The sequence below is a fragment of the Crotalus tigris genome, unplaced genomic scaffold, assembly GCF_016545835.1.
Source record: "Crotalus tigris isolate CLP2741 ecotype Arizona unplaced genomic scaffold, ASM1654583v1 scf7180000018073.2002930, whole genome shotgun sequence".
Taxonomy (NCBI): Eukaryota; Metazoa; Chordata; class Lepidosauria; order Squamata; family Viperidae; genus Crotalus; species Crotalus tigris.
In genome coordinates this window covers 936,592-961,660 of record NW_024096808.1, presented here as the reverse complement: position 1 = coordinate 961,660, position 25,069 = coordinate 936,592, and the positions used below count along the sequence as shown (strand labels likewise).

Below are 25,069 nucleotides of genomic sequence, written 5' to 3'. Positions count from 1 at the left end.
CCGTATTGTTTCCATTAGGTACCTTTTGCTCTACAGATCTTAACTGATGCACATTTTTATACTGCATTATTTAGACACCATGATAAATGTTTATTCTCATATCGATTTTATCCTTTTAAATTGGTAATTTTATTCCAATTTTGACAAAGCATCCATTTTGGTAGAACAAGTTGTAGCCTTAATTTAAATGAAAATAAAAACATATGTAAATAATTAAGATAATAATGAGAACAATTTTAACTGGGATTTGGATGAGGAACTGACAGATGGGTAGTCTTTAGTAGTTGTCTTTTTCATAGCAGACTCCATTGCAACAACTGGAAAAAGAAATTAAGAGCCACAAACCCCACACTGATGCTGATCAAGAAAGTGATTATAATCCCTCTTGAGGAACCATGAAGCTTTAAATTCTGGTTATAATTCAAGATGAAAAAGGTTTCTGATGATAGAAAAAGGATGAGGATTCATTTGATATTTTAATTCTGTTAGATATGAAGGATTCTGTTTGTACTCAAAGTTGTCTTGATCATCTTGTCTAGACATCTTATATCAATAATAGCTGAAACTATTGAAATGTCTGGAGATTACAAATACTAGGGGGAAAATCATATATTAATCAAATGTTTCTTTTCCCATCTTGTTCCTTTGAATTTATTGGATTTTAAAGATAAAAACAGAGAAAAAAGTGAAATTAAAAATGAAAATTGTATTAACTATGGCTAAATATGTTTTAAATATAATAAATTATCATTTTCTTTCTTTTTTCTTAAACAGTAGATATAAGAAATGGGAAATGGTTGAAATCTCTCAAATGACTTTTATCCGTCTGAGATAAATCACAGCCTACCAATTATATTTCTAATCCATTTAAACAGTATATTCCTGCATGCACTAAATTCAAATAACTCTTTAAAATGGCAAATATATAAATTATGAGATACTTCAAAGAAATAACTTAAATGTGTTACCTCTACAGCTTCCCAACCCCACTGCCGGTATTTGGGATCATGAGTGAATCGCCACATATACATATAGGTTTCTATAACTTCAGGTCGTAAGATATAATATTTTTCATTCTGTCTGGTAGCAATTGCCTCAACTCCACCATCAAATCGGAAAGCTTCTGGCCCCAATTTCATACCTACACACAATATTAAAGTATTCAGCTTTATCAATGCTGGTATGAAGCCTTTTCAAAAGTTTTAGCAAAGAACAATATCTTAATATATATGAATTACTTTATTATTATATAACATCTTGTAATTTTGAACTCCAAAATACAGGATTGTCCTGTTGTACAAGGAGGTTGGTAAACATTTGTTAGCCATTCAACAGTTTTGAAATCTGAAGGGCCACAGTAGGCAGAAAAATGATGAAAAGTGAGTAGATCTGTTCTACTTAATTAGAAGAGGAAGAACTCTGTAAAGTTTTACATTATACAGTAGCTTTAATGGGATTCTTGCCTCAACATGATAGGAAATTGTGTGATGTTTGTGCTCTGGCACTTAATAGCTGAGAAATATTCCGATATAAGAAAAACAATGTTTGAAGCAATCATAAATACTTTTTCTAGTGGTAGGGTCTAATACAGAAAAATGTTTTTGGGAGCGTTAGCTGGAACATTTTACAAAATTGTGTAATGGTATCTAGAGCAGGCATGTCAAACTCGCGACGTCACATGACATCGTGCAACGTATCGGGACGGTTTTGCCATTGCCGGCAATGGGGTGGGTGCAGCTTTTGGATGACGCATCCAGCCCATGGGCCGGCAGTTTGACACCCCTGATCTAGAGCCATGAAATGTTCCTAAACATTGTTTTATTGTATTCAAAACATATTTTTGTTGAATCAATTTCTTGTAAGTTTTACACAACTAATCAAATTAAAACAAAAACGAGGAAAATCAAACTCAGATATCAAAATATAACAAAAAATTCTGGGGAATACATTGGATTTTAAAAAAAGAAATGTGACAGCTGTAGGGCAGGAGCTGGTAACACAGAATTCCCAACAACCCACCATGGCACCTGCAGACCCCCAAATTAAACAAACCAAAATGTTTAAATATATGGAGTTGAAATATATCATGCATGCCTATTGTCATGAATGTTTTCATGTTTATATTTATTTTATTGATGGTTGTGAAATTTGCTATATTTCAACAGTGGCAAACCTAGGTTTCATACTGCACACTTTTTAGCATTTCAGAATGAGTGAGGGAACGTGATAGCTTTTCCCTTTGTTACTTAAAATTATGGCTGGAAAAGATTAGAATGATATGGATATGTTGCACCACTGATGAAGAATGGCTTTGTGACAATATATCTACAGTAAAGGAGTTGGGTTGACCTTCATTAAGTTCTATGGACTGATACCTACATTGGCAGATGTCTGATGATAGGCCCCCAAATTGGTTATTCTTAGTCTGTTATTTTCTTTCCCATTAACTCCCATGGGAAGAAGAATTTAAAAAGAAAAACAATCAGAATGGGAATGGCAAAAACATTCCTCTCCCTCTTACTCTGGGTTCTCTGATCTACCAAGATTCCAGATGTGTTACAGTCCGTAGAGTGTCTCCTCTTAAGTTTCAGTGCACACAATTAGCCATTTAAGAAAATTTCTCCGTTTCTCTGCTACATAGTATTACTCCGTTTCTGAATATATTAACCAAGTATTTTTAGACAGCATTCTGGAAAATTTTAATACTAATCTTCACATCAGACTGTTAATTCCAAGCACAACACTGTCACAGGCAAGGGAGGGTAACATTTGGCTCCCTAGATGTTATCCAATTAAAGCTTTCTCAACATTGGTCATGCTAGCTGGGATTACTGGAGGGCCATATATTCTCATTTCTGTTATAAGCAATCCAACTACTTCCCCTACAAATATAAAGTACATTATACAGATGGAAAACTTTATAAGGATACTTCTAACTCTATTATATGTAAAAGTAGGAACTACATGTAATAAAAATGTCTTACACAATTGATATCAGTTTGATTGGAAAAAGCCAAATACACTGCCTTGAATTCAAGTACAGGAATAAGCAACATTTTAAAGTCAGAACAACAGCACTCAACAATTTATAATTACCTGTACGATCATAAGATTCATGACATGTGCGGGCAATTTCAGCTCCAAGTTCAATGTGATGTTCAGTTTGATCAGCTGGTGCTCCATCTGCACCCAGAACAAACATCCCTCCAGCAAAACAAGTAAGATGACCCATTTTGTGTTCAAGGAGGCCACCTTTCCACTCAGCAATGTACATTAAACCATTGCTGGATTTCCTGATTAGATGGGTTTCTATGGACTAGAATAGTTAAAAAAACTGTTATTAATCTATAATAAATAATTACAATAATATAGGTATCTAAATATTTTTCACATACTTGAAAGCACCAAACATAACACTTAAAAATGAGTTGGGGAATTGCCCATTTTGTTATAGACTGCTCAGTTTATCTCTACTCCAGCCAAAGTATAGAAAACATGATTAATGAACACAGAATGCAATTGTTGTTAATATAGAAGAATTAATACAACTTGGACAAAGGGAATCATTGTCTCAAAAACCTTTGAATTAACTCTGAATGTATTAACAAGTATTTAGAATGGGGTGATTTGGTAGACAATAGCTAAGTCATACATGATAGTAAGCTATAATATGGGTTGCTTGGAATGGTGTTGTGTGAATTTAGTCAATTATAATTGATTCAAGGAGCATGGCTAAAATATCATGGCATACTGTGATATGTAAACCCAGACAAGTAAATTTAAACTTTCAAAACGAAACCAACCCAACCCAGCCCAAAATGTATGACAAAGCCCTTAAGCAAAGGTTTTTGAGCAGATTAAGGTGTGGGATAGGAAAACAGATCCTCTTATGGATTTTTCAATTTTAGATTATTTTTAAGAAAAGCAAACAGAATCAGTGGGCTTTGTTGAAATGGAAGTTTCTAAAGAGATGTTTGAGCTTATTAGTTGAACAAGGAACTTGTTCAAAAATGATTTGGAGTTCAGAATGATGAGTGAGCTGGCCCAGGTAAGGGTGGAAAAATCAAGTTAGTCTTGCAACAAAAAGATTCCCAAATAGAATGGCAAATAAAAGGAAATGTGGGGTAAATGTAAACTATTGGCACATTGGGACAAAACAAAACCCTAATTCATTTTCCACTGTCTTCTCACACTTTCTCTTCTTCATTTCTAAAGCATGAAATGCCTAAAAAGCCACTACATGTAATGGAGTAGCTGCCACAGTAAAGGGAAGAACTGCTTTGTCAATGCAATAATCCTTTGGAGACTGGCTTTAGGTGATTTGATTCAACTGTTTTAAGAAGCAATAGTCCAACTCGTTAAATTGATTTATATAAAGACATGAACTAAACCTAAATATCTCCAATAACCCGCAACTTCCATCTTCATTATACAAATAAAATTGTTTTAATTTGCTTGCTATTTAAAAAGTTGCTTCTTTATAACATTGTCATTTACAGAAAAGTATACTAAATCTTTAGGTGAAGTTACTTAATATTTATATTTATAAAAGGAGTATATAGAGTCAAAACGTTTTTAAAAAACCCTATCGTAATACTTGCTTTCACAGTTACATATAATAGTGTCCCAAATTCTCTATAGTGTTTACCTGAACAGCGTTATAATACATTTGCTTGGCTTCTTCATCTGCCTTATCAGACATCAACCATGCTTTCAGCAAATATTCATAAAAACTATCCCCAAGTCCTCCAACAGAGACATGATCTGGGAAAAAAGTGCAAGAGCAATCTGGGAATGTTATATACACACAATCCCAAAGACAAAAAAATTAATGGCAAAATACTATAGAAAAGCCACATTATCAAGCTCTACTGTATCTTCTTTGATATATCTATCCCATTAGACTACACTATTTCAAAACATGATGCTCTGTAGTCATAACAAGGATTTAAATATGTGGCCCAATTCCCCCCATGTTGAAACAAGCAATTCCTAATCCCCAACAAACCTATTTTGGTTGGATCCATTCTTTTTTACTTGTGAATAATTTAAGCTGCTGTTATAATGAAGTGTTTTCTCCCTTTTCCGCATTCCCTGATTTTTATAACAATTTGACCTGTTAAGAATTCTGGAGAATGTAAACAATTACTTTTGTGTTATTTTGGTGATCCCTAAAAATGGTATAATTAAAAAATGGATTTTGATTTTTTTTGCAAACTGAATATAGCTTTAAATTAAAGAGAATTATATGCATGCTATTTGGGGAGAGAGGAGAAAGGACAACTTATTGTACATTTAAAAGGTCTCAAATTATGGCCATTAAAAATGAAGAGAGGTAGGTTGTCCTCTAAAAAAGGACAGACATGCACAGAATTTTTTTTTTCCTTATTAAAGGTTTCTTCTTTAAAGAAAGTTTTTATGCTAACAACCTGTAATTTGGCATTTTCTTTTTAAAAATGCTACTTTTGCTTTCCCTTCTCAAAGATACCTTATGTGATAAGATAGAAGTATGAAGAGTGGTTTCTCCATTGTAAAGAAAATTTCATGAATTCAATTAATAGAAAAATGAGAGCTCCAACAAACAAATAATAAAAAAATGTATTTTTAGGGTGAAGGTTTATATCTGAATAGCACCATATAAATGATCTTTACAGTTTCCTAAATAAATTACCTCAGAAAATCCTGACATTTGCAAATTAAATAGCACAAGCAGAGACTCATCAATAATAAGTCCTATTATTATAGCCATCTTTGCTTGAAACAAATCTAACTGACCTGTGATGCTTCAAATCACTTTCAATTTACTTCTAAAGTAAAAAAAAGCCTAGCTCAAAGGACAGAAAAAATAACAATAAAACCAAAGATATAGCTTGCTGGTTTCACAGTAACATGTTCTTAAATGCCTCATTAAGTATGTTCTTCTCTCCCAGTTCAATATTTATCAGTTGCCGTGATAATGTTTTGGAGATTTTAATAATTTTCAAAATGTTTTATCAAAGTTGGTACAAAATGCAGCAACACACCCAGTTATTTTGTGGATGTAACACCACTATTCCATGAGCTGTATTGGTTGTCATTGTGCTTCTGGGTACAATTTAAGGTGCTGGTTGACATCTTTAAACTTCTTCCAGACCTAGAGCTGGGCTACCTGAGGGCTCATCTCTCCCACTTGTTTTCACCCATCCACTCCAGTCAGGCAGGATGGGTGTGCTTCAAATCCCGCTGGCCAAAAAATGTGTGTTTTTTTCTGCTTGTGAAACATTCTCTTTCCAGAGATTAGAATGGTCTCGACCTTGCTGGCTTTTTGTAAGGCCCTGAAAACCTGATTCTCTGTTGGGTCCAGGGCCCTGAGAGTATTCAGGAACAAGCTTCTTGGTTATGCAAGTGTTTGGGATTGATGTTACTTGGTTGTGTATTTTAACTTTTGTAAAGTTTATAATTGTTTTTATTTTATTTTAACGCTATTTACTGTCCAGAATCATTAGTTGTGATGGACAGTCATATGACTTGGATAAATAAAAATAAATAAAAAGGAAAACTTTGGTTTAGAAGGGTTTTATTTATCAGCGTAGAGAGTTTCAATAAGAACTTGAGTTTAATTATGTGAATCAATAAAAACATATTTGCTCGTACTAATACAGTATATACTAACATAGTATTATCATACTAATACAATAGTATATCTCCTTTCTTGTATCTCTTATGTACCACTTTTTAAAAGAATGGGATTTTTTTACTACTGTGCTAATCTGTGCCTGTTACTAACTGGCTCTAAAGTTCACACTTCTAAGGAAGCATACTGCTGTGTTTCCTTATCTCTCCTGCAGTAAAGTACAGTACAGCCAGTTAGAATAACAGAGAATTGGTACAACTTGTACGGTATAACATAGTGATTATGTTTCCTTTCAAAGAAGTTTTCATACTATTAAGAATACAGTACCTGTCTCTTCTTTTCTGTTGCCTAGTATCCTTATGAGTTACAAAATAATTCTTTCTCAGCTGAGGTCTTTTACTAATGTATATGCATGCACAGGGCTGTTGTTAATTAACATTTTATACAAAACAAATGTAATACTGTAGCCTTTGCTCTTGGATCTTCAGGGTGTAACAGATCAACGACTCATTGCAATCTGCTAGTTTAATGAAATAAACAATAATTTGGAATCCTCTCTAGTTGTTGGCTTTATTGGACAAGTTTTCTACCACAATTAGCACATGAAAATCCATAACTTAAGATGCTAAGATACCCAGTATTATATACATAAAATAAATACCTTCAAATGTTCAGAAAACAAAATACTAACCTCTGCAGCAATCATTCAAGGAGAAATACCCAAACTGACAGCATAATTGAACTAACTTAAAAAACATATTTTTCTTTTGTGATACTATATTAAACAGAAGTACTTACGCTGGCCCCATTGACCACTGTTGGGGTTTAAATAATTAGGATAAAGTCCTTCTGGTTTATCTAATCTATTTAACACTTTTCGAATGTTCATAACCTATTTCAAAACAAAAAAAAATGGAGGTTTTTTTTAACATAAACATATGCATATAATACATTTTCATAAAAATATTCTTTAAATATTGGACATAATATTATTATAACTTAAAAGTATTTCTTCAAGGTACTAATTAACAACTCAAGCAACAGCTTCCTTCATGATACATATTCCACTGGAATGGATCTGCTCAAAGCACATGTGTAATGGATCTTTATCAACAATATTTTTTAAAGGAAACATATCCGACATGGATGGAAATGTAAAAATAGATCAATACTGAATACATAACTTAGTTCCATTTGGAGAAGTTATCTCATTTTACTGTATCTTTTACTATATCTTTTACCGTACAGCCACATCTATGATTATACACAAAGCACATTTAAAGCTGTAATAGATTTGGATGTTACAAACACAAAAGTTAGAAAGTACCTTCTTGGCTCAGGGACTGGAATAGACTATTGTTCATAACAAGTATTATGGAAGCACAGGCAAGATGCTGCTTATGAATATAAAGAGAAATGTGGAATGAGCCTAAGAGAATCCTTGGCTGCCTCTTGTCTTTTTCCTGTGCTTTTCAATACCACAGGATAGCCCTTACTAGAGCAAGATTTGAGCATCTATATACTATGGTCAAATATGGATAATTCTATCAAGTGCCATGTCTTGAGAGAACATGTTTGTGGAGCATTAGCAATAGAAGATATTGCACATGTTCTATTCAATTGTCAATTATATGCCACAGCAAGGGCCCTGTACCTATATACATTATTTGACTGGACCACACACTGGGACTTTTGTTAAAGATTATCTTATTTCCTTCAAAGCACAAATGTATACTGTATGTAGTCACTAGAACTGTTACATTTATAGTCAGGCCTGTTCAATAAAAAAACATGTTTTGTAGAATACATTGGAGTTGCATGCAATGGTGATGAATTCACTTAAGCACACACTGTTTTTCAACTTTGTCATTTCGTATCTTTGCATTCTATTTTACCTTTGCATTCTATTTTACCTTTTCTTTTATCTTTATTTTATCCACTATATTTTAATCTATTTTATTCCACCATAGGCTATTTTAACACACTTCATTGGATCTTACCTTATTTCATTTAACTGTGTCTTATTATAGCTCATGGCTACGGTCAATTGATTACCATACCCCATCATACTGAGCCTTACCATTCCTATGCTTTCCTCCCATGTAACTAATAGGGAAGGAAGCTTTTGAGTTTAGTTTCATTATCAGCAAACCTTGGCTTGTCTGTGCTCAAACCAACTATCTGAAGAAAACCCTCACCCAAATTCTTTTTCTGCTTTATTTTACTTTAGTAGTATTTATTTATGTCCACTATTAAATAAGATGGAGGACAGCTAAAATAAAATATATAAATAGAAAATATAATTGAAACATAAAGGCAAGTAAATAAAACATCAATTTTTAAAAAGTGAAATTATTGTACAAAACCTTTGGTCTAATCAATATTTAAATTAAACTAGTCTCTTGTTGAATAAGATCTCCAAGAAAGGCAAAGAGTTAATTCTTTTAGCTGCAAGGGTAGAAGAGAGAAACATGTGAATCTGAGATTTTACTTTAATGCTAACCTTGTTTTAGTGTTACATGAATACTTTCTCAAAGTTTCATTTGTTAGTAATACAAGGTTAAGGTCACTATAATTTTAAGAAACTTTGAAACTATTATGTCTAGAGGATCTATACTTAAATAAAAAAATGTATAAATTCCAGATATTTGGTTAGCAATTGATAGGCCATTTAAAATAGAAATCTAACCTTTTCAGCAAACAGCGGATTTCCAGATAAATAGCTTAAATGTATGAACTCCAAATGAAGTGTTCCAAATTCTGCCAAAATACTGCTTCCACCTGAAGCCCAGGGCCAGTTTCGACCAATGCCACTAAAAAAAAAGGTAGGGTAAAGTTAAGTGAAGTGGAGAAATTTAATTTAAAGTAGTGTGAAATTGAATGTTGTCTACATTTTTTCTGGTTTAGAACTCCCATCTCTCTTCATCCTTGAATCAAAGGAGATTGAAGGAAATTGGAGTCCAACATCTGTATTTAACTATTTGTTGAAGCAAGATAACTGTCAGCTCAAAAGGAATTTCTCTTTTGAACATTTCAACATTATCTTCTTTTGCTTTTTCTCCCCTATCAGTATTGTTAGTTAATTAGCCAGAGAAGATCATTACTTAAGAATCAAGTTTCATCAATACTCCCAGGGCAGGTGTACTGTTGCATCATTTTTTGTGATTATGAATACTCTAATGAAGTTCCTATATAAAAATAGAGTAAACCTAAGAATGTTGTTAACAATAATTTTAATTTGAGAAACCATTACACATTCACATATTGATGTTCAAAAGACCACAGAACGTGAAAGTACTTGAATGGGTTTTCTCTGGAAAATCTTTCTTCTTAGTTACTTCTTGATATCTAAAATTTCTTTCTTTTTCTATCTTCCTGGATTTTTTAAAATTATAAATAGCTAGACCTTAGGCACTTTTCTGACCACAATATTTGAACTTAGAAAAACGGGTGGGAAATAGATAAGATAACCTTTATTGTCACGTTTTTCTGTGAACACAATGGCACACATTAAAAAATGAAATTCTGATGCCCGCTCACAAAATGTATATGTATATGATTAATATAATCACATATTAATGATTATATGATTAATATTACACAAACCACACACACATACACACACACACACACACACACACCACATTCCATTTTGAATACATAGCAGAAAAAAGAGTCTTGACAGTTAACAAGGTTGATATTATATGGTATAAAGCTATTACAGAATCTAGTTGTTCTGCTTTGGATACCATAAAAGCCTCCTCTCAGAAGGTAATAAAGAAAAGTGCTCATGAAGAAGATGTGTAGCATCACTGACAATACTGCAGACCCGGATCAAATGACGCTTATATGGATAAAAGGAAGTGAATTACCAATAATCTTTTCTGCTATTCTCACCACTCTCTGCACAGCCTTTCTGTCCAAAACAGTAATATTTCCAAACCATGCACTAATACAATATGGCAGGATGGTTTCAATTGTACCTCTATAGGAAATGATAAGGATAGGGGAAGGAAGATGTGCTCTTCTCATACAGCTCAGAAAATGCAGGCTCTGCTGTGCCCACTTTACTGGTATTTCACTGTTGAGCGACCAAACTAACCTTTTCATCAGTTGCACACCCAGAACCTTAATACTACCACCTCCACAGTTGAATCATTAATACAGATGTATATGGCTGAGCCTGCCTTTTCTGAAATCAATAGCAATCTCTTTGGTTTGTAGAATAGAATAGAATAGAATAGAATAGAGTAGAGTAGAGTAGAGTAGAGTAGAGTAGAGTAGAGTAGAGTAGAGCAGAGCAGAGCAGAATTGGAAGGGACACTGGAGGTCTTCTAGTCCAGCTCCATGCTCAAGCAGGAGGACCTATACCATCTCAGACAGGTGATTGTCCAGTCTCTTTTTAAAAAACTTCCAGCAATGGACTGTCCATGATTTCCGGGGGGTAAGCTGTTCCACTGGTTGATTGTCCTCACTGTCAGGAAGTTTCTCCTTAATTCTTTTTGATAAGCTTCCAATCATTGTTTCTCGTCCTTCCCTCTGGTGCTCCGGTGAACAACCTGGCCCCCTCTTCTTTGTGGCAGCCCCTCAGATACTGTCCTACATTCAAAACCAGGCTGTTTTTATTATACCAGTTCATCAAACTCTCTACCTCCTCCTGGTAATCACCCTCATTATCATTCTGAATGAGGCCCACCAATATTGTATCGTCCGTATTATTTAGGAAATTATGGAGCCAGGAATGTTTTATTGTTTTTGTTTTGCTTCAAGACCACACACTTCTGATGAGATTTCCATGAATATTATTTTGATAAATAAGTATATAAGTATATATCTTCCATCTGATTAATGGAAGAAGGGTGCCCAGGCTATTAATTAAATGTATGAATACTCCAACCAAAACAGACACATTAATTAAACATTGTAGAACTAAGAAACACAGCTGCAAAACTCATACAATAAACTCTGAGAAGACATGCCAAGACATTGTATAAAAATATTGTCAGTGCAAAGAAGAGTAAGGAGGGAGCTAATCCCCTTCTCTTAATAAAGAGCTCTATAATTAGAGAGCTACTTTGTTAGGGTAGTCTTATGATTCTACCAATTCAAAACCTGTGATTGATCGCCCAAAACTGCATAGGAACTCTATACTAAAACTATAGGGAGTTGTGCAGGAAATATCACCCCCCATACCAAATAGTTCCTACTCCAGGTCTGGATTACTAATTATGTAGGTTACTAAAACCCTCCTCCTTCAAGCATCTTTCTCATTCTAGTTCATATTATTTTATGTGAAATTGTTTTTTATATGTTGAGTTTTTAAAACTTTCTTGATGTGACTTGTTTTTATTCTAGTAGAGTTAATATACCTGAGCTATAGACCCAACTGCTGATTTTAGACATTTTGTTAATTGAACAACATTGATTCTGAAAAAATGTAGCTGATTTGTATGAAAAAAATGGTGGACTTAAAATTTTAAGAAAGAAGATTTAGAAACAGCTTTTATTTGAGATGATTCTGCAGTTATGAGTGATGCTTCAGGAACAGCGATTTGGGAAAGAAAAGGTTCCAGTTCATATACTTAATTGTGACCTTTACAGCACATGTTCATCGTTTGTTTTCAGAACCAAAAGCTATTGTTTCCATTCATACAGCTTAACTTCAGTATGGCAACAAGACCTGGATCAGACTTAGTATCATGGAAGACTGGAATATCCACCATTGCTTCCAGTTCTAAAAAACAATCATGGATTGAGATATATGCAAGATTTTCTAACTATTTGTCTCACTGATCCCTGGGTTGAAAGCTGGAAATATTAAGTTTAATGGCCTGACTGAAAAATGGCCATGTCCCCAGGATGGACCTGATTTTGCTAGTAATGGAAAGCCTCTGTCTTGCTCCCTGCTGCTCCTATTGACTTACACTGAAAATCAGCTGTGCTTGCAATTTGCAACAAAACATAGGAGAAATGACTACCTGGTAGCAATTCAGGGGATCAAGGAACTTAAGTGACAAGGAATACAGGAAAGTTGGTCTGCAAGATTAACTTATTCAGTGTAGGTTAAATGGTAAGCTTTTACCTTTTGATATTTAATAATGCCCAAGGGATTCCTGTGGGGGTATTAAAAGCTGGAAGCAACTTCTCTCCTAATTCTACTGCTTTTTTTCGGAATATCTAAAAATGAAAATAAATAAAGAGTTATGCAACACAGGAGAAAATGAACACAAGATTTCTATATTTTAATCTGAAATTTCAGATAAAATTCAGAATATTTTTCCAAAACTTTTTAGAAATATTTGGCAATTTGGCTAAATCAGGTTCTGTTAATATAAAACAGAGTATTAATTACACTTTTATTTTTTAAAAAATATTTGATGGGAATAAGGGTGAGCATGAGATGATACTTCAAACTGTTATGAACTAAACTTGCCTGTCAGCTAACAAAAGACCAACTCATAACACAGAGAAAAACAGGATTATTTTAATAAAACAGAAGAAACAAGGGTTGAGGCTAGAAGCTGGGACATCGTGAGTTCTAGTCCTGCCGTAGGCTGGGCGACACTCATTCCTTCTCAGCCAAAGGAATGAGACAAGAGTAAATCTGGGCAAAAAGACTTAAGGAACTAGTCAGGCGAATGCCAGGGGTCAATAATGATTCAAAGGCACTAAACAAACAAACACCACATCCAATCTTACCTCTTCGCCAGAAAGATAGTATGCTGAAAGTAATCCTCCAACAAAACGGATGTTTACTTCAAAAACTGAGATTTCTGCGTTCTGGAGATGTAAATATATTTTAAACTATAAATTAATGTGAACACAAAACATGTAATAACTTTCTCTTATTGTTCTTAATACTGTTAGTATCTGTATTTTGCATAATACTGAGGGAAGTTATGCTTCATTCCTCTAAAGACTGTTACAAATTTATTTATGGAATGTTAGTCTATGAGATTAAATGAATATCTCAACTAAAGGGAATTCAATCAAGTAATTTGAGATTTACAGCTATGTGTGTTTATAATTTTCTGCACCCGAATTATTCTCTCACTTCTCCCTTGCTTCCAGTTCCGTACAGTTCCTGATTCTGACCCAAAGACTATTGTGACTCACCTATACTGATCCACCTTGTGCTCTCCTTCCCCTACTTTCCTGAGCTTGTGCTGCACCGCTGCACCCCCCCCCCCAACTCATGTATAGCCTGTGGTCCCAGTGCCTCCGCCATCTCTCTGCGGCATCCATGCATTCTTTACCTGGGACTTCTGCCTCCTGTTTAATGACCCACGTGTCTTGGTGTGATGGTGATAACTGGGACTGCCTGGATTGCTACTGCTAAGAGATGCAGTCATGTGACACTGCACTTTATGACCACTTTGTTTAGTGATGGCAATTCCAATCCCAGTTGCAACCGTAACTCAAGGACTACTTGGATTTTTTTAAAAAAAAAACATGGGAAAAGAGGCTATGTGCAGTCTTGATTTAGAAACTTTTATTTTACCAGTTAACCAGTTATCCTCTCCAATAAATACTCAAATACTCACACACACTCAAACACATACACACAGAATCTACTGTTGCAAATAAGATACAGAATTTTCCTTCTAATTTTGGCAACCCACATATCCAATATGCTCAGAACATATTCTTGATATAAATGGGGTTCACCATCTGTTGCTCCATGAATCCTCCCAACTACTATTTATCAGCTGCAAGATTTTCAGTGGAAAACTGGCAGTTGTGTCCTTTGCTCCTAATTCTCATACGCTTATCCTCATATCCCTTAAAAAAAGAGAAACGGTCAAGTACCAGAGAAATCAGAAGATCTAGACAGTTCAAATGAGTATAAAGATTTATTGCAAGCTTAAGCTCTCTACAAAACCCTAAGCTACTAAAGGAAGATCAAGAAAAACAAGTGGAAATTAAGAAGGCATTCAGGGTGAGCTGGACTTGCAGGTGCGCAGGGACTCATGATTTATGATGCGTATGATCCCTCCCTCGGCCTTAGCCTATCGCGACTTTTTCTCCATTGCTGGCAATGGGGTGGGCGCAGTTTTGTCGTGAAGCATCCGGCCTGTGGGCCAGCAGTTTGACATACCTGTCTTATAGTAACCACATTAAAATATTTTTTAAAATCATGTTTAATATAAAATGTAAATTTCCCTATACTATTGACTTCCAGAAGCACCCACACTTTTCACAAGATGGATTATCAATTCCTCCTCCTCTCAAGAGTCACTTTTGGTGAGGACTGGCAAACTGACATTCATTGGATTGTGAGAAATATTGTGGCCAAAAACGCAGATGGATATTGCATCCAGACTGTCAAAAATTCTCTCTGGATCAAGAAGAGATTTTGGGATTACCCTTATATACTCTGGACAATTTTTTTTTCTGTGAGTAGACAGCAGAAACTGATGTTTTTGTAGACTCTTGCTATCAGTTACGTGTCATAGGAATCCATTGTGCTCAGAGCTGCCAATGTAGCCTTTTATGGATTCAAAGTTCCCCCAAACCTTACCTTTGGAATCACTTTGGAGAGTTTTTTCCTTATGGTTTTTAAAGATTTAAAAAGCTTCAGAACTGTGGAATTCATTAGGTGAGTTTCTCTTCAATCCATTTAGAAGAAAATTATGTGCTTCAAGTTTTATAAGTATTTTTTTCTTTGCAATTTACTACAGCAAAAGGATGATTACAGTGCTGATTTCAAAAAGTTTTTAAATTGATTATAGGTTCAGGTGAATTTGAATTAAAGAAAGACTTTGAAGTTAATTAAAAGGATCCTCTCTCCTGGGAAGAACTCTTTTGTTTATATTTTGAACTGGCAAGAAAAGTTTGAACTAAAGGAAATATTTATGTTTAGGTCCAAGAGGTTTTGGAGTTATTTAATTCTAGAAACAAATCAAAAGGTATTATTGAAGAGGAACAAATCCCATTGAATAAAACTGAAATGAACTTTAAGGTAGGTTCAAAAACTAAAAGTTTCAAGAAAGAGATGAAAATATTGGCTTAATAAATGGAATTGGATGATGATTTAAAAATTTAAAAAGATATACAAATAATAAGAAACAATGTGGATTATTTTCTTATATTGGAATATGAGGGGATTTACTATACTGGAATTACAAAAGGACTTTGCCAAAGATAAAAATTTCGAGTGTAGAGAATACGAGAAATCAGATGTGAGAAATTTATTGGTTCACTTAATTATGGTTAAAATAATGGATTGCTATTTCTGATGATATCTAATTTTTTTTAATTGGGACTGAAAAATGATAATTACTTTAGGTAATGTTTAATTTGCTGCAATGGATTTATTTGTAATACGTTATTTTTATATATTAATAATGGGTTACTATTTCTGGTGATGTTTAACGCTTTTTTGATTGGGACTAGATGTTTGTTATGATTCTTTTTAATTAGGACTGGATTTTGCCTATTTGAAGAGAGGGATTAGGGGGAATTTGTTTAAATGGAAATAGAGATATAATATTTGTTATTTCTGATAACCCTTTCTGGACTTTTCTTGATTAAGAATGAGCCGAATATGCAGAGATGGGCTTATAGAAAAAGGGGTGAGGTATGGAAATATTTGGTTACATTTTAAGGCAGAGTGAAATTGTTAATGTTGATTATGCTTGCTGAGAATTTGTTTGGTTTTTCTTTTTTACTTCTTTTTTATTTTTCTCTGCACTTTGAAAAATTTTGTATATTATATAATTTAATATAACCCTCAAGAAAATTATGGAAAACAATTCTTCTTCCTCTAACAGATAATTAGATGGTACTACCCTTTATCATAGGTTAAATGATTATGAATACTGAAATGAATTATGGAACCATATGAAGATACTACCATTTTAAATTTTACCTCTGAATAAACATTTAGCCAGTTTCCTGAAGCTAATAATAATTGTATTAATCTCAACTCTGGCGTAATATATTCTTCAGTTTGCTGAGACTCATAGAAAAAAAATAGCATCCAGGGCTGATATGAAAACTTTTATCTTTAGCACAGGTAGTGCTTTTTTTGTAAAAAAAAAAAAAAAAAAAGGTACTGGAACTCACACACGTTATACAACCCGCCTTGCCTCCCCTACAAGGTTCCATCCCAAAAAAGTGCTGGAACTCCGTTCTGGGCATTCTATGACAAAAAAAGCCCTGAGCACAGGTATCTTGAAACCATTAGGAGGGCCATGGGAAATCATGTGGGTGGGAAAAAATAATCTTATACCTAGAAAATCTGTATCAGAAAGGTGTAAGATTAGGTTAGTAGCGTTATAAAAAAGGAGGGGGAATCTAATGAATACTCAGTCAGATTGCCATAACTTTTAATAATGAACTAAATTTCAGAAATGAAATACTTTGGATCTTGGAATACAGGTGAAAGGTGAATATATGCTCTCTTCCAGACTAACAAGTTTGAGCAGAATCTAGCAAAAGGAATATGTTCAAAAATCTAAGGAATACATTTGCGTACATAAATTATTATGTATTGCTTTGCATACAATGTATACATCAAAACTATGATATAAAACATTAGGGTAATAGAATTTTAATATTAACTGTGGTAAAAGAATTGTATTCACTGCCAGCTCCCTATTCTTGATTCCAGTATAACATACCGCATGCAGTCTCTGCATTTAAGGCAACTCCAGAAGCGGAAGTGTCCAGAGCACCACTCTGTTCTATTTTATTGCATGAGTTTCTATTGTTGAGCTGAAGTGTTTGAAATACCAACACGTACTCAATTCTGGCCCTTCTCGGCTTATTTAATTTAATAGGGAGGGGCTGTTTGGCCAGCACCAAAGGCTATAAATGCCTCAGAGAGATGGATGCAGTTGCAGTCTCTTCAAAAGAGGCAATTCTCAGGCCATTTCTGAAGAAATCAATTCTGGTCCCAGACGATGAAAACAACCCTAGGTCAGTGGCTAATATGCTTTTCCTTTTTCCTTTGTTATCGGTGGCCAATCAACTCCAGGCTCTCTCAGATGATACAGATTTTCTAGATCTTTTTCAATGTGGGTTGAAGTCTGGTAATGGAACAGAATCTATTTTGCAATGGTGGCGAAATATCTGTAGCTCGGGTATAGGATGAGAGTGAAGGTTTGTTCTCTGAGCTTGTGGTTTGGTTTCTGAACATTTTGTTACCAGGCTAGGTAGCATCTTTGGCAGACTTTTTGCTTGCTCCATGGCAGATGCGGACATTTTACGGTCCATGGGCCACATCTGGCCCTTTGACTGTCCCTGTCCATTGGGGGGAGGCAGCCCTCCATAGTGATGATGGGAGGTGGTAGGCCTCCCGAACAGTACCACTTTCTCAAGTAGACACTTGGGAAAATTAATTGCCCACTCCTATTCTGTGGGATCACCTTAAAGACTCAACATAACCTAACCCAAGCTAGGGGAAGTGGATCTCTGTTAGTTCTGCTAGACTTATCAACAACTTTGGATTCCATCAATGGTGGTAACCTTCTGGATAGACGGTTGGAGATAGGATGAGGGGGTCACTGTATTAGAGGTTTTCAATTCTATTTAAATGGCTGTTTCCTCATAGCATTTGAATTATGGAGTCCCTCAAGATTCTTTTGAGTTGAATGATTGTTCTAAGGTTAATGATTATACTGGTTGCTGTTTTAACAGTTTCTGTTGTTAGGCGTTGTGAATGCGCTAAGTTGGAATCTTAGAATATAAATAAAAATAATAAATAAATATAATATGTAACATGAGACATGGAACTGCCATCAGCAATCTTAAGAAATCAATGTGTGCTTAATTGAAAATTATGCTGTTTTACTCATATCAGATTTTGAAAACAATTATCACTATGCTTTAGAATAGGACACATTTAATGAAAATTGTTCTCAGAGTTGCCAACTTCTGCTTCTCAAATAAATCCTCACTTATATTTGTAGGAAGCTATTCTAAACAAAATTTTGATTTATTGCTCATAATAAGTTATATGTCAGTGTCATGTCTTGTTTTGTTTGGAAAAAAAAGCATTTATTGCAGCTTGAAGAGCCTTAACTCTAGTCTCACTGCCTGAATATTGCATGTACATACAAACAGCTCTTAGTCAGGTCAAGGTTCACTTTATTTCTATTTTTATTTCTCACATTGGCCAACAAAATGCCTCTGGGCTGTTCTCAAGCAGCAGACACACCCACCTCCCATCACTTTCCCAGCAACCAGTAATTAGAGGTATTTGCTAAGAATTAGCACTGTATCTTCAATAACAATAGCTCTGGCTAGACCTATTCTCCATGAATTTATCCAAAGCCTTTTTAAAGCCATTTAAATCACCATGTAAAGGTAATTACATGGTAATCACCAAGTTTCCCTTAATGAATTCCACAGGTTTGTTATGTGCTGTATGAATAACTTTCCTTCCCTGTCAATTCTAAAGCTTCTTTGAATCAGCTTCATTAGACGGCTCTGCCCTTGCTCAGTTATTGTTTTTTGAGCTAAAGACCGCCAGACATTCTTGGTTTTTCTCATATGGAAAATTTTGAACCCTTGATGATTTTAGTTACCCCCTTTTTTGTGTATTTTCTTATATCCTTTTTTCTCCAACTGTGGCAATCAGACTATATAAAGTACTTCAGATACAGACATACAACTCATATTTGTATAAGGATATTACGGTGTTAACAATACAGTTTTATTGTTGATCTCTTTCTTAAGGAACCCCTAGCATAAAATTTGTTTTTTTCCCCCATAGCAGCCATATACAATGAGTTGACATCACCAGTGAACTATCTGCTATAATTTGAAGACATTTTCTATGATATGTTACAGACAGTTCAAACCTGTCCTGTGTCAGTAATTACAGGTACACTTTATTGGAGTGCAAGAATGTGAGAGGGCAGGAAAACAAACAAGCTGACTTTAGATGCTAAAGTTCCATACAGGTTAGGTCTTGAGATTGGAAAGCTGTTTAACAACAGAAGTCAAAGCTCTTTTTTTATAGCTCTGATTGAGACATGCCTATTTTCTTGAGTCATGTCTTTTTCTGTGAGGGGCCTCACTGAATGACTTTGTTCTTTGTTCCTTTTGTATAAGGACTATGGATCACATCATCTCCTCCTCCTCCTCTTCAGAATTAGAAGCTGCTCCTTCAGCATACTCAAATTCATCAAACAAGCCCACAGCAAGACTCCATTAGTATGTATGTAAAGTTAGAGGTTTTAGCCTCATGTATATGATTTCACATTTACTTGCATCTGCCATTTACCATACATCCAGCTTTTATCATCCTGTATTATTGGGGGTGGGAAGTTTGCAGTCAGTCAAATGCTTAGGCTGGATTTGGCATTATTATTCATGTATTGAGTCCTTCCCAAGAACTTGGGATAAGCAAATGTGGTTGTTGGATGGTATTTCCTCAAGGAACATAAATGAGCTTTTCCAGAGGGAAAGGAGATGATAAGCAGGCTGAGTTATTATATATATTATATATAACTTGAGTTATTACATTGTTGTAATGGTAGTTTTGGTGTTATATAATTTTATTGTTGTTGATCATAAGAAGTCCATATGGATAATAATAATAATAATAATAATAATAATAATGATGATGATGATGATGATGATGATAAAGTTGGAAAGGACCTTGGAGGTCATCTAGTCCAACCCCCTGCTCAGGCAGGAAACCCTATACCATTTTGGACAAATGGTTGTCCAGTTTCTTCTTAAAAACTTCCAGTGTTGGAGCATTCACCGCTTCTGGAGGCAGGTTGTTCCACTGGTTAATTGTTCTAACTGTCAGGAAGTTTCTCCTTAGTTCTAGGTTGCTTCTCTCCTTGATTAGTTTCCACCCGTTGCTTCTTATGCTGCCTTCAGGCGCTTTGGAAAATAACTTGGCTCCCTCTTCTTTGTGGCAGCCCCTGAGATATTGGAATACAGCTATCATGTCCCCCCTCGTCCTTCTCTTCATTAAACAAGACATACCTCATTCCAGCAACCGTTTCTTATATGTTTTAGCCTCCAATCCCCTAATCATCTTTGTTGCTCTTCTCTGTACTCTTTCTAGAGTCTCAACATCTTTTTTACATCGTGGTGACCAAAACTGGATGCAGTATTCCAAGTGTGGCCTTACCAAGGCATTGTAAAGTGGTATTAATACTTCATGTGATCTTGATTCTATCCCTCTGTTAATGCAGCCTAGCACTGTGTTGGCTTTTTTGGCAGCTGCAACACACTGCTGGCTCATATTTAAATGATTGTCCACTAGGACTCCGAGATCTCTCTCACAGTTACTACTATTGAGCAAGGTACCCCTTATACTATACTTGTACATTTGGTTTTTCTTGCCTAAATGTAGAACCTTACTTTTTTCACCATTGAATTTCATTTTGTTAGATAGCGCCCAGTGTTCAAGTCTGTCCAGATCCTCCTGTATCCTAAGCCTGTCTTCTGGAATGTTGGCTATTCCTGCCAGCTTGGTGTCGTCTGCAAATTTAATGAGTTCCCCATCTATCCCCTCGTCCACATCATTGATGAAGATGTTGAAGAACACTGGGCTCAGAACAGAGCCCTGGGGCTCCCCACTACACACTTCCCTCCATGTAGATGCGGTTCCATTGAGGACCACATGCTGAGTATGGCCGGTCAGCCAGCTACGGATTCATCTGGTGGTGATGCTGTTTAACCCACATTTTTCTATCTTATCAAGTAGTAGGTTGTGGTCTACTTTGTCAAATGCCTTACTGAAGTCCAAGTAAATTATATCCACAGCATTCCTCTGTTCCACTAATTTTGTCACTTGGTCAAAGAATGCAATAAGATTTGTATGGCATGATCTGTTTTTGACAAACCCATGTTGGCTTTTAGTAATGACTTGGTTTGCCTGTAGGTGTTTACTGATTCATTGTTTGATTATCTTTTCCAGAATCTTCCCAGGTATTGAGGTCAGGCTGATAGGTCTGTAATTTCCTGGGTCCTTTTTCCCCCCTTTTTTGAAGATGGGAACTACATCGGCTCTTTTCCAGTCCTCTGGTAGTTCCCCTGTGCTCCAGGATCTTTGAAAAATATAGTTCAGTGGTTCTGAGATCACATCTGCCAGTTCCTTAAGAACCTTGGGGTATAATCCATCTGGTCCTGGTGATTTGAACTCGTCTAGGCTGGACAGGTGTTCACTTATCATTTTCTTGCCTATCTTAACTTGTATTTCTATTTTGTTTTTTATGGCACTATTTTTGATAGGTTGGTCTGTTTTTTCTCTTTGTGGAAAGACAGATGCAAAAAAGGAGTTAAATAGTTCTGCTTTCTCCTTGTTGCTTGTCACCTTCTTGCCACTTTCACCCACTAATGGACCAATTGTTTCCTTCACTTTTTTCTTGTTCTTTACATGTTGAAAGAAGCTTTTTTTTTTTTGTTATTTTTGACTTTGGTTGCAAGCCTTAGTTCATTTTGAGCCTTAGCTTTCCTCACTTCATCTTTACTTGATGATATATAAACTAAATAAATCGGTCTAGGATTTGTAGCCAATTGATTATAAATCTAGCTTTTTTAAAGCATAACTATTTAAGGTATCAAAATAATTTCTTTATTATGAGCTAAGTTTAAATGTATGAACTCTGAGTCTCCCTTCTATGCTTCCCTGATTTCTTTTAACAGCTAAAGATCACTTTCTATATTTTTACCAGGTTTACCAATGTAATACTTAAATCTTTATAGCCTTTCCTGAAATATCTACAGATAGTCCTTCACTTACAATCACAAATCGGACTGGAACTTCCATTGCCAAGTATGTGATCGTTAAGTGAGTAATTCCCAATTTTATGACCTTTTTTACCACAGTCTCTAAGTCAGACATATCAAACTCGTGACGTCACGTGACATCGCATAACGTATCAGAGCTTTTTTGCCATTGCTGGCAATGGGGTGGGCGCGGCTCCGGTATGATGAAACCGGCCCACGGGCCGGCAGTTTGACATCCCTGCTCTAAGTGAATCTGGCTCCCCCCCCCATTGACTTTGCTAGTCAGAAGCTCGCTGGGGATGGTTGTAAATTGTGATCACATTGACCCTGGAATGCTATAACCATTGTAAATACATACTGGTTTCCAAGCACCTGAATTCTGATAATGTGACTCCAGGGACATTGTAATAATCATAAATGCAAGGACTGATCAGAAGTCACTTTTTCCGCCACCATCACAACTTCTAATGGTCATTAAATGAATGGTTGCAACTCAAGGACTGTATACCTTTTTCAAAATTTAGCCTTCTCTTAGGCATCAATTTAAAACTCATCTATTGCTTTTTTGAAGTTATATGCCAGCAGACTGGCACCATTTTGGTCAAGCAAAATCTGAGTTCAAATTAAATACTTCATATTCGATACACACACACACAAGCACACAAACACATTTGTGTGTGTGCCTGTGTGTAAATTATTGACTATGTGCCATCAAGTCATTGTCAACACTTAGTGGCCACGTAGATCAGGCATGTCAAACTCACGATGTCACGTGACACCGCACAACATATTGGGACTTTTTCCCCATTGCTGGCAATGGGGTGGGCATGGTTTCGGTGTGACGCATCTGGCCCGCGGGCCGGCAGTTTGACATGCCTGACATAGATTTACTCCATGATAACCTGTCATTAATCTGGTCTTTAAGGTCTTTTCATGGAGCATAGTGATGATAAGAAATCACTATAACTGAGTGTATACAATGACCAAAGATTCAAACAACAAGGAGGGCTATTTTTAATGATTGTACTCTTTCTAGATTTCAAGTACTTGCTACTACATACACTACAGGCTGATGGAGCAAAACCAATTTTTTATAAAAAGATCACTGTGGGACTTACTTTTTTTCTCATTTAATTTGCAAACTGAATTGGCTGTTCTTGTTTATCTCAAAACTTTTCTTTTAGGAGGAGGCCATATCAATACAGCTGGGGTTATATATCCCATTACATTTCCTATGGTATGGAGTTTTCTATGACCCCCACCCAACTGTCTTGAAACAGGCCTGAAAACCCTCCTTCTCCCAGGCATTGGATTAATCTGTGATTGGATTCCTTTAATCACAGGATGAAGTGAGTGCATTTTGGATTTGCTCTCTCTGGATGTATACTTAATTGTTATAATAATAATAATGATAAAGTTGTAAGGGACCTTGGAGGTCATCTAGTCCAACCCCCTGCTCAGGCAGGAAACCCTATACCATTTTGGACAGATGGCTGTCCAGTCTCTTCTTAAAAACTTCCAGTGTTGGAGCATTCACTGCTTCTGGAGGCAGGTTGTTCCACTGGTTAATTGTTCAGGAAGTTTTTCCTTAGTTCTAGGTTGCTTCTCTCTTTGGTTAGTTTCCACCCATTGCTTCTTGTCCTGTCTTCTGTTTTTAAGATGATTTTTTTTCCTCTCCCCTTTCTATTTTAAAGCTGCCCAAGTAGATATTTGGAAGCCAAGAAATTGGATGAATGAATAAGGAGATAAACACTGTTATAGCTATAATCTTACACATACCCTCCATGAATTAACCTTATTGAACCCAGTTGGATTGCACTGTTAAGCATACAAAAATCATTTTACCATAGGTAATTATAAATTCTATGTTTATAATAATAATAATGACAAAAATATCTTTTCATAAAAATCATGTAGGAAATAAATCAGGCATTGCTTTATTTCTGAGAGAAGGATATTCTGCCAATTTAAGTGTTCTGAAATGTGTGGGCAACACTGATTCTTTAAAACATATACAAGATTAGAAATTTTGAACTGATGATAGCTGCTGTCAAATCTCATGTCAACACAATTATTTTTCATATTCTGCTTTCCCATTCACAAACTTTAAGTTTGAAACTTAAAAATGATCCAATCACCTATCTGTATATTGTACTTCAAGCAGCAGAAGGGAATTGACATTCTAAATAAATAAATGTTTGCAGAATCAGAAGAGAAAGTTAAGAATATTTTCCCACTGGAGATGAGGGTGGCTTCCATACACCTGGCCTTCCAGAAAAGACTTAAATCTGGTTCAGCTGGCTGCCTGGTGCTGATAGGGGTGCTCTAAACTAGAAATGATTGATGGGATAGAGATAATCCCCACATCACTTATTATCTTGGTTTTTAGTTTAATCTTTTTCATTTTAATTGATTTAATTTTTTTAACCTTTTTATCAGTTTTAACAGAAGTTGCCTGTGTCTCTTAAGAATGATAACAAATGCAGACAAATGAACATTCTTCCAGTCACATCAGCAAACTGTGTGTACACAAGCAACATTACAGGTTAATACTTACCACGTTGAAATTAAGATTCTTTTCTACCCACTCTTTGGCTTCTTTGAATTCTTCCTTCATTTCCATGATATACAGTGTATCTAAGGCATCAACGATAGTTGCTCCTTGAATATTACCTGAAAGAGAGTCAGCAATTTTATTGATAAGGTCCTTTTATTCTTCTTTGTGAAGAGAGAAGTTATAGCAATGTTCATGTG

The 25,069-nt window shown here is 35.3% G+C and overlaps 1 protein-coding gene across 1 annotated transcript in view; it reads right to left on the bottom strand.

The window, feature by feature from the left end:
- MAN1A1 (mannosidase alpha class 1A member 1) overlaps positions 1-25,069 on the bottom strand; it is a 65,535-nt gene that overhangs the window by 5,556 nt on the left and 34,910 nt on the right. Inside the window, exons 3-10 of the mRNA XM_039347422.1 lie at positions 24,873-24,988; positions 13,313-13,393; positions 12,696-12,790; positions 9,303-9,426; positions 7,412-7,505; positions 4,649-4,764; positions 3,097-3,316; positions 969-1,141 (exon numbers count right to left, since the gene is read on the bottom strand). Coding sequence (XP_039203356.1) covers positions 969-1,141; positions 3,097-3,316; positions 4,649-4,764; positions 7,412-7,505; positions 9,303-9,426; positions 12,696-12,790; positions 13,313-13,393; positions 24,873-24,988 — 1,019 coding nt within the window. The remainder of the gene's footprint in view (positions 1-968; positions 1,142-3,096; positions 3,317-4,648; positions 4,765-7,411; positions 7,506-9,302; positions 9,427-12,695; positions 12,791-13,312; positions 13,394-24,872; positions 24,989-25,069) is intronic.